The sequence below is a fragment of the Raphanus sativus genome, chromosome 9 (genome assembly GCF_000801105.2).
Source record: "Raphanus sativus cultivar WK10039 chromosome 9, ASM80110v3, whole genome shotgun sequence".
Taxonomy (NCBI): Eukaryota; Viridiplantae; Streptophyta; class Magnoliopsida; order Brassicales; family Brassicaceae; genus Raphanus; species Raphanus sativus.
Genome location: NC_079519.1, coordinates 13,943,159 through 13,958,853, shown reverse-complemented (window position 1 = coordinate 13,958,853; position 15,695 = coordinate 13,943,159). Strand labels below are relative to the sequence as shown.

The 15,695-nt window shown below is 32.5% G+C and overlaps 1 protein-coding gene across 1 annotated transcript; it reads right to left on the bottom strand.

The window, feature by feature from the left end:
* Window positions 1–11,767: 11,767 nt before the first annotated feature.
* Window positions 11,768–15,383, bottom strand: LOC108827973 (exocyst complex component EXO84B). The gene is made up of 7 exons (XM_018601501.2): window positions 15,086–15,383; window positions 14,828–14,925; window positions 13,730–14,753; window positions 12,778–13,296; window positions 12,396–12,584; window positions 12,191–12,327; window positions 11,768–12,098 (listed from the first exon to the last, which is right to left on the bottom strand). Exons 1-7 carry the CDS (start codon window positions 15,224–15,226, stop codon window positions 11,942–11,944), a joined length of 2,265 nt encoding a protein of 754 aa, XP_018457003.2. The 5' UTR covers window positions 15,227–15,383; the 3' UTR covers window positions 11,768–11,941.
* Between the last annotated feature and the right edge of the window lie 312 nt (window positions 15,384–15,695).

Genomic DNA, 15,695 nt, shown 5'->3' with positions numbered 1-15,695 from the left:
TTAGACACATTATGAGTTTCTATTGCATATAAAGACACTTTCCACTTGCAAGACACTTTGTGGCGGGTCCAGAAAAAATATAGACGGTTATGTCCTTATTGAGATGAAAGAGAAATTGGTTTACCTTTATTGAGATGAAAGAAAAATTGGCTTATAATTTCGATACCACGTGAACCTTTTGATTTTGTTTTAATAGTTTTGTTTTACATGAGATTGTTTGAAACTATTATTTTATTTTTTATCAAAGATTTTGGTTATGGATGTGGACGCCAACGTAACCATGTATTAAAGAAAAAGAACTCTTAAATTTGTGGATAGGAAATCAGAAGTTTGATGTAGTTGACACTAAACAAATAGATGAAAACGTATCCACAATCTCACAGATATAGATGCTAATGTGTACATGTCAATCTGTCCAGACCAGAATCTCAAGGATGAACAAGTTAATAAATTCAAATCAGAAAACATAGTCACGTACATGTCCATGGAGAAAAACAAAAGTTGAATGATTAAAAACAAAGCTCAACTACAAACATGTCTAACGATTATTTATGAATAAGCTCTTGTTAATTTACGACTTCTCTTGATGGATTTAAAGCTTTTATCGAGTCCCATTAGCCAAGGCAGTGTTATCCTTCTGAAACCATGAGAAACTAAAACACTTTGAATCTATCTTAGGATAAATGATACAACATCATTGTTACCTTACATAAAAGCAAAAAGAGTAACTTGAACTGGACAGCAGTTGCCTAGAAAATGATTTTTTAGAAGTGAAAGTGACTGTAAATAAGAGTGTGAGCCAAATTCGTGGAAAGTTTGAGATATAAGATGAATATGTATTTATTTTTGTGGATGCTCTTTTTGTGGACAGGATCTAGGAAACAAGATTACCAATTCTATGAATAAAAAATGTTGATCCTCAGCGCATACTCATTACTAATGCTAGTAGCCAATTACATTCCACACTCCTAAATCAAGATTTTTTTTTTATGAAACACAGATAAGAACAACAGATTACTCCAACAAAATAAATAGAGGTTTTCAATGAAGAATAGATCTTTAAAAAATCTGAAAATCCTCAGCAAGAATAACATATAAGTCGATCGAACAAAAAAATTGAGCTTTTAAAATAAAGATACAGCAAGAAGAACGGATCTTAGAAACCAAATATGAGAATATCAAAATCTCACAAGACAAAAAAAAAGGGACAAGCTTTACAGAAACAGAGACGATAAGAGTTGCCGTGAGAGAGAAAGGGAGAACCATGTGTTCATCAATGATTTGCTTGGTTATGACGGAGAGGTTGAGGAAATCCCAGTGCAGAGACATGGCTTCGTCGGAGAGAAGATACAACTACTCTCTCCCCTAAGTGTTTAAGGAAAATGGTCAGTGGATGAAGTCCGGATCTCTCAAGTTGATGTGCTCGACCCACCTACATAACTGATTCAATCCGTGAAGAGTAAACTGAACGAAAGCGACAACTAACTCGCTCGATTCACTTCTCTCGGCTCCACCTGCAACTTTTCAAGGAAGACGACGGCGGTATTGTACGACAATGAAGGAGAAGACCTGTTCCGACTTCGATTCTGGCGACTCTGCTAGAGACTAGACGACACAATAGTTGGAGAAGACGAAGTCAAAGGTGATGAAATAACTGATTTTCTAGACAAGGATCGAGAGAAGATGGATTTAGGTTGAGTTGCGGTGAGAGAGAAAGGGAGAACCATGTGTTCAGCAATGATTTGCTTGGTTATGACGGAGAGGTTGAGGAAATCCCAGTGCAGAGACATGGCTCTGTCGGAGAGAAGATACAACTACTCTCTCCCCTACGTGTTTAAGGAAAACGGTCAATGGATGAAGTCCGGATCTCTCAAGTTGATGTGCTCGACCCACCTCCATAACTGATTCAATACGTGAAGAGCAAACCGAACGAAAGCGACAACTAACTCGATCGATTCACTTCTCTCGGCTCCACCTGCAACTTTTCAAGGAAGACGACGGTGGTATTGGACGACAATGAAGGAGAAGACGTGTTCCGACTTCGATTCTGGCGACTCCGCTAGAGACAAGACGACACAATAGTTGGAGAAGACGAAGTCGAAGGTGATGAAATAACTGATTTTCTAGACAAGGATCGAGAGAAGATGGATTTAGGTTGAGTTGCGGTTTGTGAATTGTGGGTATTTGGGAAAGTGATGTTTGAATTAAAGATCGTGTTCTTCAGTTTCGATAGACATGCTTTTTATTTTTTTTTAATATTGTAAGAGTTATGCCATTTAATTAAAAAAAATGTTAAAGAAAATCAAAGTCTAGTTGAAGGGCAAGACTAATAATTAATATGAAGAATGTGTTCCTCAAGTGCATTGTGTTCTTTTGGAGTTGATTACCATGTTAGACACATTATGAGTTTCTATTGCATATAAAGACATTTTCCACTTGCAAGACACTTTGTGGTGGGTCCAGAAAAAATATAGACGGTTATGTCCTTATTGAGATGAAAGAGAAATTGGTTTACCTTAATTGAGATGAAAGAAAAATTGGCTTATAATTTCGATACCACATGAACCTTTTGATTTTGTTTTAATAGTTTTGTTTTACATGAAATTGTTTGACACTTTTATTTTATTTTTTATCAAAGATTTTGGTTATGTTGTGGATGTGGACGCCAACGTAACCATGAATTAAGAAAAAGAACTCTTAAATTTGTGGATAGGAAATCAGAAGATTGATCTAGTGGACACTAAACAAATAGATGAAAATGTATCCACAATCTCACAGATATAGATGCTAATGTGTACATGTCAATCTGTCCAGACCAGAATCTCAAGGATGAACAAGTTAATAAATTCAAATCAGAAAATATAGTCACGTACATGTCCATGGAGAAAAACAAAAGTTGAATGATTAAAAACAAAGCTTAACTACAAACATGTCTAACGATTATTTATGAAGAAGCTCTTGGTAACTTACGACTTCTCTTGATGGATTTAAAGCTTTTATCGAGTCCCATTAGCCAAGGCAGTGTTATCCTTCTGAAACCATGAGAAACTAAAACACTTTGAATCTATCTTAGGATAAATAATACAACATCATTTTACCTTACATAAAAGCAAAAAGAGTAACTTGAACTGGACTACAGTTGCCTAGAAAATGATTTTTTTTAGAAGTGAAAGGGACTTTAAATAAGAGTGTGAGCCAAATTCGTGGAAGGATTGAGATATGAGATGAATATGTATTTTTGTTGATGCTCTTTTTGTGGACGGGATCTAGGAAACAAGATTACCAATTCTATGAATAAAGAATGTTGATCCTCAGCGCATACTCATTACTAATGCTAGTAGCCAATTACATTCCACACTCCTAAACCAAGATTTAATTTTTTTATGAAACACAGATAAGAACAACAGATTACTCCAACAAAATAAATAGAGTTTTTAAATGAAAAACAGATCTTAAAAAAATCTTAAAATCCTCAGCAAGAATAACATATCAGTCAAACAAAAAAATTGAGCTTTTAAAATAAAGATACAGCATGAAGAAAAGATCTTAGAAACCACATATGAGAATATCAAAATCTCACAAGACAAAAAAAAGGGACAAGCTTTACGGAAACAGAGATGATAAGAGTTGGCGTGAGAGAAAAAGGGAGAACCATGTGTTCAGCAATGATTTGCTTGGTTATGACGGAGAGGTTGAGGAAATCCCAGAGCAGAGACATGGCTTCGTCGGAGAGAAGATACAACTGCTCTTTCCCCTAAGTGTTTAAGGAAAACGGTCAATGGATGAAGTCCGGATCTCTCAAGTTGATGTGCTCAACCCACCTCCATAACTGATTCAATCCGTGAAGAGCAAATCGAACGAAAGCGACAACTAACTCGCTCGATTCACTTCTCTCGGCTCCACCTGCAACTTTTCAAGGAAGACGACAGCGGTATTGGACGACAATGAAGGAGAAGACGTGTTCCGACTTCGATTCCAGGGACTCTGCTAGAGACAAGACGACACAATAGTTGGAGAAGACGAAGTCGAAGGTGATGAAATAACTGATTTTCTAGACAAGGATCGAGAGAAGGTGGATTTATGTTGAGTTGCGGTTTGTGAATTGTGGGTATTTGGGAAAGTGATGTTTGAATTAAAGATCGTGTTCTTCAGTTTCGATAGACATGCTTTTATTATTTTTAAATATTGTAAGAGTTATGCCATTTAATTAAAAAAAATATTAAAGAAAATCAAAGGCTAGTTGAAGGGCAAAATGGATAATTAATAAGAAGAATGTGTGCTTCAAGTGCATTATGTTCTTTTGGAGTTGATTACCATATTAGACACATTATGAGTTTCTATTGCATATAAAGACACTTTTCACTTGCAAGACACTTTGTGGTGGGTCCAGAAAAAATATAGACGGCTATGTCCTTATTGAGATGAAAGAGAAATTTGGTTACCTTTATTGAGATGAAAAAGAAATTGGCTTATAATTTCGATACCACGTGAACCTTTTGATTTTGTTTTAATAGTTTTGTTTAACATGAGATTGTTTGAAACTATTATTTTATTTTTTATCAAATATTTTGGTTATGTTGTGGATGTGGACGCCAACGTAACCATGAATTAAGAAAAAGAACTCTTAAATTTGTGGATAGAAAATCAGAAGTTTGATGTAGTGGACACTAAACAAATAGATGAAAACGTATCCACAATCTCACAGATATAGATGCTAATGTGTACATGTCAATCTGTCCAGACCATAATCTCAAGGGTGAACAAGTTAATAAATTCAAATCAGAAAACATAGTCACGCACATGTCAATGGAGAAAAACAAAAGTTGAATGATTAAAAACAAAGCTTAACTACAAACATGTCTAACGATTATTTATGAATAAGCTCTTGGTAACTTACGACTTCTCTTGATGGATTTAAAGCTTTTATCGAGTCCCATTAGCCAAGGCAGTGTTATCCTTCTGAAACCATGAGAAACTAAAACACTTTGAATCTATCTTAGGATAAATAATACAACATCATTGTTACCTTACATAAAAGCAAAAAGAGTAACTTGAACTGGACTGCAGTGGCCTAGAAAATGATTTTTTTTTAGAAGTGAAAGTGACTGTAAATAAGAGTGTGAGCCAAATTCGTGGAAGGTTTGAGATATGAGATGAATATGTATTTTTGTGGATGCTCTTTTTGTGGACAGGATCTAGGAAACAAGATTACCAATTCTATGAATAAAGAATGTTGATCCTCAGCGCATACTCATTACTAATGCTAGTAGCCAATTACATTCCACACTCCTAAACCAAGATTTAGTTTTTTTATGAAACACAGATAAGAACAACAGATTACTCCAACAAAATAAATAGAGGTTTAAATGAAGAATAGATCTTAAGAAAATCTGAAAATCCTCAGCAAGAATAACATATCAGTCGAACAAAAAAATTGAGCTTTTAAAATAAAGATACAACAAGAAGAACGGATCTTAGAAACCAAATATGAGAATATCAAAATCTCACAAGACAAAAAAAAGGGACAAGTTTTACAGAAATAGAGATGATAAGAGTTGCCGTGAGAGCGAAAGGGAGAACCATGTGTTCAACAATGATTTGCTTGGTTATGACGGAGAGGATGAGAAAATCCCAGAGCAGAGACATGGCTTCGTCGGAGAGAAGATACAACTACTCTCTCCCCTAATTGTTTAAGGAAAACGGTCAATGGATGAAGTCCGTATCTCTCAAGTTGATGTGCTCGACCCACCTCCATAACTGATTCAATCTATGAAGAGCAAACCGAACGAAAGCGACAACTAACTCGCTCGATTCACTTCTCTCGGCTCCACCTGCAACTTTTCAAGGAAGACGACGGCGGTATTGGACGACAATGAAGGAGAAGACGTGTTCCGACTTTGATTCCGGCGACTCCGCTAGAGACAAGACGACACAATAGTTGGAGAAGACGAAGTCGAAGGTGATGAAATAACTGATTTTCTAGACAAGGATCGAGAAAAGATGGATTTAGGTTGAGTTGCGGTTTGTGAATTGTGGGTATTTCGGAAAGTGATGTTTGAATTAAAGATCATGTTCTTCAGTTTCGATAGACATGCTATTTATTATTTTTAATATTGTAAAAATTGTGCCATTTAATTAAAAACTAGAGCTTGATCCGTGCGCACGCACGGGTATTTATTCTTGGTTTTTATATATTCTAATTTTTGATAATGTTGCCAACTTGATTCTTGTGTTTATGTTGTAGATTAATATGTTATTTTCTTTTGATATTTTTGTATCATATTCAATGCGCTTAACTTCCAAATTATTAGAAATTTTGTTTTCACGTTCTGCAGACTTTGATTCAATTATTTTGATATATTAAACAGCAAAAATGTAAATATTAGAGATTTAGATATACTTTTAAGTTTTATTAAATTACATTCCAAATATTTTGATTTAATTATACATACATATATATATATATATATATATATATATATATATATATATATATATATATATATATATATATATAAAGTTCATATCTGATTTTTTTTGATTTTTTAATAAATACATGTCTAAAGTTTGTCATACACGCTGACAGGGCTATTTATTTTAATTTATAAAAATCGGTGTTATCTTATAAACCATTGGTAATTACTGGATTTTATTAACTGTGATCAAACGATATTAGATTATTGTTTGATTATTATCGTATTGAATGTATTTATATCACAAACAAATGATTACCAATACATTCAAATATTTATTATTGTTTTTGTTTCTACTAATTTTATATTGTTTTCAAACCCTAATATTTAAAATGGTAATTCTCTCAATATCATTTTTTAAGTTTTTATCACCAAAATGTCTTCAAAGAAATTTTTTTATTAAAAGACGTTTTAGAGAATATTGTTTAAAAGAGGTAAAAAAATTCTTCTATCCATTGGTTTTTAATATATAAATCTAAATTAATATAGAAAATTTCTCTATTTTAAATGTTAAAATTAGTAATTATATCTATACTATAAATGGATAACTTATTTTTTGACAAAAGTATATGTTCAATATTTATTAAATATTAAAAGGAGTCATATTGATTTTATATATTAATATGTGTATGAAATGTTTATTATTTCGTATAAAATAGCTAGTAATACAAAATTTTATTCGAAACTTTTCGTTTATGTCAAATTTATGTTACTCATATACAAAATTATAATATTTTTTCAATTTAATTATTGTGAGTAATCACACATAGGATCTACGTGATCAATATATTTGGATAATAATAATGGCAAAGTAGTTTATTTTGATGAGAATAAATTATTAATCATGTTTTAGATTAACATGGCAATATAGTTTTAATAATAGCGAAATATATGGCAAGTTAATAAATACGTTTTTGATTTATATGACAATGTGGTTAATTAAAGCGAAATATATATTAGAGAATCACGTTTTGGATTTGTATGGTAAAATAATAAATATTATTTGGGTATGTGTTATATTTAATTGGATAATCTTTAATTAAAAAGAGTGGCATGCCATTGTAATTTTTGTGCTACTCGTTAAATATTATTTGTACTTCAGTTTTAATATATTAGAAGTGTTAAAGAAAATCAAAAGCTAGTTGAAAAGTAAGATGGATAATTAATAAGAAGAACTAGATCTTGACCCGTGCGACCGCACGGGTATTAATTTTCAGTTTTAGTTTTTATTTATTTATACTAAATAGTATATTTATAATATTTGATCGTTTTATATTGACTAAGCTAGAGATAGGTATTTGGGTATCCACTTGAATTCGGTTAAAATTTATTCGAGTTTGAGATTTTCGAGTTTAAAGATTCTAACTCTATTTGGGTATTTATAAACTTTGGTTCCGGTTTGATTTAGATCTTTGCGGGTTTGATAACCCGTTTAAATTATTTTAAATTTTCAAAATTTATATATCTTTAAATATCCTTCAGTCTAAAAAAATATAATATGTAAATTTGAGTAATGTAAGCTAAAGTACCTAAACTAAAAATTAAAATAAATTTAACTTGAATATTTGGATGAAGAATATATATATATTTAAGTATTTTGGTATTTTGATTATTGTTTATTACTTTAGATGTTTACTTTATAACTATTTTTTATATTTCAAATCAACTTAAAATAGCTTATATCTTGGATATTAACTCGAAAAATAGCTAACATATTGAAGTATATAAATATGATTTAAATACATTCGAATATCCGAAATATTTCGTTCGGATAAGGTTTATTTATGGTTCTCTAGATACTAAAATGGTAAACCCGTTTGGATATTATCTAGTTTCGGTTCAAATTTGGTAATACTTTTTTCGTTCAGATTTGTTCAATGAAGAGTTGATATTATAATTTTCATGAATTGTTTGTCCAATAAAAATGTATTTTTTTTAATTTGACATTGATTTAATTAAAAAGTTAATGAAGTGTATTTAATTCAAATTTAATTTTAGAAAACACATTAATGTAAGTGGAAAAGACAAAACATTAAAATAGGAAGTATTATTTAATTATGTATTTAATTCAAATTTAATTTTGGAAACACATTAATCAAAGTGGAAAAGACAGCATTAAAATAGGAAGTATTATTTAATGTCAGTGGCATAGAAGTGTAAATAACACTGAAAACTAAGGGGTATTCTATATGTGTACTTCTCTTTTAATAATATAGACTAGATTTTGACCCGCACGCCCGTGCGGGTGTATATTTCAAAAATATATTACTATTTATTTTTCATATCAATATCAAAACTCGATAAAAAATTCAAATCTGAAAAACCGAACCGATCAAGATCCAAAAGAGTAATACCAAACCCAAACCAAAATTGATTAAATATCCAAATTATTCAAAATTTTGATGTTTAGACCATTGAAACTGTAACCAATTCGAACCGAAGTATTTTGGATATCAAAATGTATCCGAAAAATATTTATATACTTATATACATATTAATTATTTTTAGTTTTATTGTATATAAAAACATCCAGAATATATATGATACTTTTAGGTTGTTTTAAATACTTTAAAATATACAAAAATAATCAAATATAAAAATATAACATAGTGGAAGTACACTCAAAACACCAAAAATACTTAAAATAATTATTGATTTTTGATCCAAAATTTATTCGAAACCAGTTTATGTATTATATTTAGGTATTCTGACATATGTTATTCAGATTTATATAAAATATATTATTTTTTTTATAGATTTCAAGAAATTCAAAATATACAATGAATTTTAAAAGATAATTTAAATGGGTTATCCGAACCTGAACTGACCCCGCAAAGATCCGAATATATTTGAACTGAAATTTAGAAATATCTGAATGGGGCTGAAATCTTTGACCTCGGAAACCCAAAACCCAAACAGATCCAAAACGAATCCGAATGGATACCTGAACGCCTAGCTCTAGTCATAATTCGAATTGAAACTTAGAAATATATGAATAGGGCTGAAATTTTTGACCCCGGAAACCTGAAACTCAAACAGATCCGGCACGAACCGGAATGGATACTTGAACGCTCAGCCCTAGTCACTATTATGTATCATATATATGTCATCATATAATTAATTGTATTGGTCCATCATATAAATAATCATATAATTAATAGTATTTTATATGTACCATCTTATAAATAATCACATATATTAAATTCTTAAAGTTTAATGTGAAATATAAAAAAATCATAATTTAAGTTGGTATATGAAATTAATTTTTTTGTTGTAATTTTATTATATATATTGAAATCATTTTTTAAAAATGGTTATTGGAAAATATTTTAGTAAAAATAAAATTTTGAATATATACATATTTTAAATCAATTTTTGATATAAATCAACTTTAAATTATTATTTTGATTTGGAATATGTATATAAAATTTAAATTTTATTTTATGATTATTTTAGACAAAACAATGTTTTTAGGTAATTAGATTAGTCCATTTTGTATTTTAAAACTGATATACTTTTATCCATGTTTCAAATTTTTAATTTTTTCCATTAGTTTTTTATGAATTATTATTAATTTTATGATATTATTTTTTGAAAATTGAACTCTTAAATTTTTTATATTTGACTAAACTAAATAATGTAAAAATATTGTTTTAAAAGATTGTTTTATATTATATACTATTTATATTTCAGTTTGTATTTTTATTTTTACCATAAAAAATTGTAAATAAAAAGAATTGTAAATATAGTGATAGAATTGTAAACAAAAAGAGATATAGAAAGAAGGTTGTTTAATTTATTGTAAAAACAATGGCTAAATATTTAAATAAAAAGAAGTATTAAATATGTTATTCATGTTTCTAAATTTGTTATTAATTTATTGAAAATACAATGGCTAAATGTGTAAATAAAAGAAAATATACATATGTTATTTATTCTAATATCCATGTTTCTAAACATATCTCATTTATTCTAGTATATTTGTTTTCAAAATAAACCCATTGTGTACTTGAACTTTAATAATATGATTATTTGAAAGATTGATTCGCAAGTTGTAAAATAGGATTATACTAAATGTTACGAATATTTAGTAAAGATTTTTTTTTTTGTTCAAGTAAAGATCTTTACATTATGATTTTTGTATCACGTAATGGTAAGTATCTAAAGTTAGGAATCTGCTAAAGATGTTGCATTGTGTCTATCATAGTAAACTGTGATTAGCAAGTCTATATATTTTGTAACTAATGTGATAGCTTGAGTTTAGGTGTTTGTTATGTTAATGTTAGTAAGATAGTCAATGATTTTAGGAATATTTCTGATTCAATTGATACTCTGTTTTAATGCTATGTCCAACTAAATCGCAAGAAAGATTTTCTGTTTGAAAATACTGAATTAATAAAAATTTCGAATCTTTTTTTTTACGACTAAATCGAATCTTATTTATTCACAACTAATATATGCTAAACCGAATGGTTTTAAAATTGTATGTAATTCATGTAATATATATAATCCGGTTTAGTGATGTTAACAATTTACATTTCTAAATTTATGTATTAGTTCTGGTTTATAATGTTAACTGAATTATATTTTGGCACTTAAATTAACCTTTCGTTTTACTAATTATTTCAACTATTTTTTGCAGATATTAGGATAGTGGTGATATGAAAAAGGAAATATATTTTATGGTTAAAGAGATATAAATTCACGCCATCTGGATCAAATAAATATTAGTGGGCTTGCCCAATCTTTTTGTCATATGCCGTGAAAGCTTTATCTGAATATTAGTGCATCTGTATTATTAATACCAGTGGCAATCAGTTGTAATTTTTGTGAAAAAGTCAGGGCTAAGTATTATTTGTACTTCAGCCTTAATAGTTTAGATGTGTGCGTCAACTGCATTGTATTCTTTTGTGTAATTGGAAAGAGATAAAGTGTCTCCCGATGTAAATTTTTCAAATAAATATGTATGTCATACGTTTTGATTAGCTTTTCATAGTTCAGCCATTTAAGTGGCCATAACCAAATTTATCGTCATTCAATGGTTTTCTATATACTCAGGTCTTATTTAAAAATTCCATCGTGGATTTTTTTTAATACCATATCGATTCTTCTGTTAACAATGGCCAGAGACTCCCTCAAAAAACCGCTACTTTAAGATTTACGTTTATATTGGCAAAGATATTTTAGCAGAAGGCAGAGAGAAGCTTAAGAAATCTCCAACAGAGCATCAACTTTACCAAAAGAAAAAGTGTAGTGGCTAAAGATCAATACTCTTCACTTCTTAACCCAAAGGATGCAGATAAGAGAGAACCAGTAAAAGAGAACATATTCACCACAATCACATTTACAAATCCCAGAATCATCTCATCATATAATTTGCGAGTCTACAAAAGTAAAGCAGAGTTGAGAAGAGAAGATCAAAAGTCATTTACCACTCACCTTCTTTACAAATGAAAGATGCAATTGGTTTAATAGCTGCCATGAGACCTCGCTGATGAAACAGACTGAGCCGACAATGAAGCAGTCGGACTGTGGACTTCCCCATTGTTGCCTTTTGCTTTACCACTCAATCTTTCCATTCCATCCAGACATATCTCGTTGAACCAGTCGTCTTCTGGCAGCTCACTGCACACCATTCAAAACCACATTTATCCATTTGTACTACCAGAAAAATGAAAAGGTTATAATGTAGCAAAATACCCTCAAAACCGACTTACCTATATGGATCTAGTCCCGTTGCACTGAAAGCTGCTACGGCTTTAGTTATTATCTCATTAGTTCCCCTGTTCAAATTCCTCGATAGGTAGCGACCTTGGGATGCAAAGCATATGACAAACCTCATGTCCAAATACAGCTGTGACAGATGCAAGTTGTTAGAAAAGTATTCAGCAGTTTTGATGCATGTAAAATCTTCTTACAAACCTGCCGGAGGCCAAGAGGCCCCAAAGGTCTAGGTCCTTCCTCAATGTCATCCCAGAAGCTCTGGTCTCCGGAAAGCCATAAGATCACTGTCTCTGTTAATCGCATCAACAAAGAAGTGGCAAATCTTTCTCTTCCTTCAAACATATCTGCTGCTAGACTTGCCATCCTGTTAAGTTTCGCATAAAGTTCCTGTTTTCCAACGACACAACACCCAAAAGTATATGAAAATTAAGATAACAGAAAAAGAATATTGTTAAATAGACCATTGAGAAACATAGATTCAATTAGACGAGATAGAATCAGTCAATCAAAGTTCCTAACTCGGTACAAAACGTGGTCGCAGTAAGGCTTTCTGAACTGATGGAGATGAAACTACAATTACCTGGAATATCAGAGATGGGAACCAGTCCACATCATCGCCATTTCCATCCATGTTTATGTACATATCCGCGGACAAATGGCTATCTCCTTCCTCGGTAAAAATGAGATCCAGGGCATGCTGGCGACAAAACGCATCTTTTAACTTGTCAACAGTACTAAGTAAACGCCGCTTCCATTCTCGCTGTTCAGGATTACGATTTTGTCTGTCTGAAGGTCTCCTTAGGTCGTCTGTCCTTTGACTTGTCTGATCAAGAGGAGCGAGTTTCATGGCAGCACGAGGGAGTAGTTCATCAGCTAGCAGTGATGCGTTTGCAAGTAATGCAAGTTGTTGTGCCTCGGTCTCAGCCATTTGGACAATCTTATTACCAAAACCTTCAAAATTTGCTTCTTCTTCTTCCATCGAACCAGGAAGTGCTCTAACCAGCACATCTACATATGAGTTGAACACTCGAAACGGACCTTCCAGCGCTTTGCTTCCCAACTGCATACTCAGAAGAGGTCCTACGTCCTCAAAGAAGTCCTGCATTAAAAGACAAAATTGCAAAAGGATCAACTAGAAATATATCTCCAGAATTAAGGAGAATTCACTAGGCAGTCCATAGCCTACCAGACCAGGCTAATACAATACAGTAATTGGCACTGCACAGACTTCATCCATAATTTTCCAGTGGGGATGCAGGTGCAATTCGGCAACAGTTTCAGTCCTTGACATACTCTAGTGAAGTTTTAATTAATCATCATCCACAATGGCTAGTCAATTTTGTACAAACTCATAAGTTATGATATAAGCAATTATCATAGGATACTGGTATACTGGACAGTGACAAAGACAACAATTAAGATACGAAGATGATCCAAATTCATCGCATGTCGGCATTTGCTAAAACTTCATATTCTCTAGCACAACTTCGAAAATCTGAAAATATCTGAGAAAGGCAAAAAAGATTGCCTACCTGAACCATCAGATTAAAGCGGTGGGCACTGGATGTAAGCTTATTCTGAAACGCAGTACTAGCATGACGACTACCAGCAGGAGGATTGGTGAGCACCCAATCATCTGCAGCAGCCATAGCTGCAGTGTTTTCTTCAATTCGTTTAAGATTTGCCTCCAACGCCTGTTCCACAATAGGTTTAAAGTGCTTTAAAAGCACTGGGCAGAGGGACAAACCACGAGCTTCCAACAAAGAACAATGCCCAAGAGCTATCTGTGCACACTCTGCCGCGGCTCTTAGTCCTCCTGCTGCTGCAGAAGATGCTAATGCATGCCTTTTAACAAGAAGGGAAAAGGCCTCAGTTTGCTTAGTAGCCCAAGTAACAAGCTCAGAACTATACGCAGGCTCCTTCCCAAAGATTCCCAGTGAGTCACTAGAAGCTTGAGAGATAGCAGAGAAAACAAGCTGAGAAAGTGCAGCAGTGTAGGCTCCTCCATATGAGGTGCTAGATGGACGAAGACTCTGCATGTTGTATTGATATCTCTGGAAATGGGCATCAAGAAGCACGGTATGGGCACGTGGACCATCGCCAAGCCTTTTGAGAGCTGTAATCGCGGATCGAAGTTCCCCACCTCGAGTTGAAGGTTGACATGCAGCTTTGGCAAGTTGGTCAGCTAGTTTTTGCTTGCGCTCGGCAATAGCAAACCGAAGAGATGAAAGTAGAGAAGAGGTTAAAGCGTGATTCTCGTTGGCTTGAGATATCAAAATTTCACCCTCATCAAACGCTGCCAGAGCTTCATCTACTCTCCTCTCAGCTAACAAAGCATCGAGCTGGTCGGGATATTCAGCAGCCCATTTCTCCAGATCAGAGAGATCGTTGTCTTCGAAATTCAACACACCATTAGCGGGAGATCCATCATCGGATACTTTATCGTGGTCAATGTTAACTCCATTTGCTAAGCCATGAATTAGAGTGGCCTGAGTGGAGAGGAGATTTCTAATGGATGAGAGCTCCCCCTCCAAGTCTGATATCTCTTTTGATGTCCTGCACCAATAAGAAACGAAATAATGTATCAAATCAACTTCAAAGAAAACTCAAATTAGGTGTTAAAATCAAACCGTATAAAGGCAGGATAATTAGCATAAACACTACGGCGCATTTCTTCGGCAGAAGCTTTCTTCAAATCCAATAGATAAGAGCATAACTGCTTTATATCCTGCAAACACACAAGATAAATCAATCTTTTATGTTAACCAAATCGAATACTACGATCCTAAACCCTCAGATCTGTCACCGTAGATCAAATTGAAAAGAGTAAACACACAATCTGGTAACTAGTATCGATTTCGCTAGCGGGCGGAATCCATAAGCCTAACCTTCTCGTTGATAGAACATTTGGATTGCACATAAGCGTCAGCGTCGAACTTATCAGACTTGAACAGACTCAGGCCTTCCTCTACTCTGACGCCGTTTTCCTTCGTCGGTGTGCTTTTCGATCTGCCCGTCTTCGCCGCCATCTTCCCCTCACTGTTTCGGTTTCTGATCTGAGTCGGAGGCTAGAGATCGGATTCAGAAGGTAGCGATGAATGATAGTAGCGTTAGGTATAAAAGAAAGATGATCGAGTTGGCAACCAGCGATGATTAAGCCAACACGGAATCTTGTTTTCAATTAAGATTTTTTCTTCGGATAGACCCAAGAAGAAAATTGTCAAAATTATTTTCATATTTAATTAAAAAAAACAAATAAATGTCATATATTCATTGAACAAGATATTTAATTTAACCATTAACTTTTGACAGATCTAAAATAGATTTGTCAACAAAAATATAAAAAATTCACTGATTCCGATTTAGTAGTTAAATATTACAATGGTATATCTAAATTTTAAAATTATAGTTATATTTTTAAAAAATAATTGATCAAATATAAATTATATGTAATTTTGATAATAAGCAATACGACACATACTATGTTGTTCCTTTGGC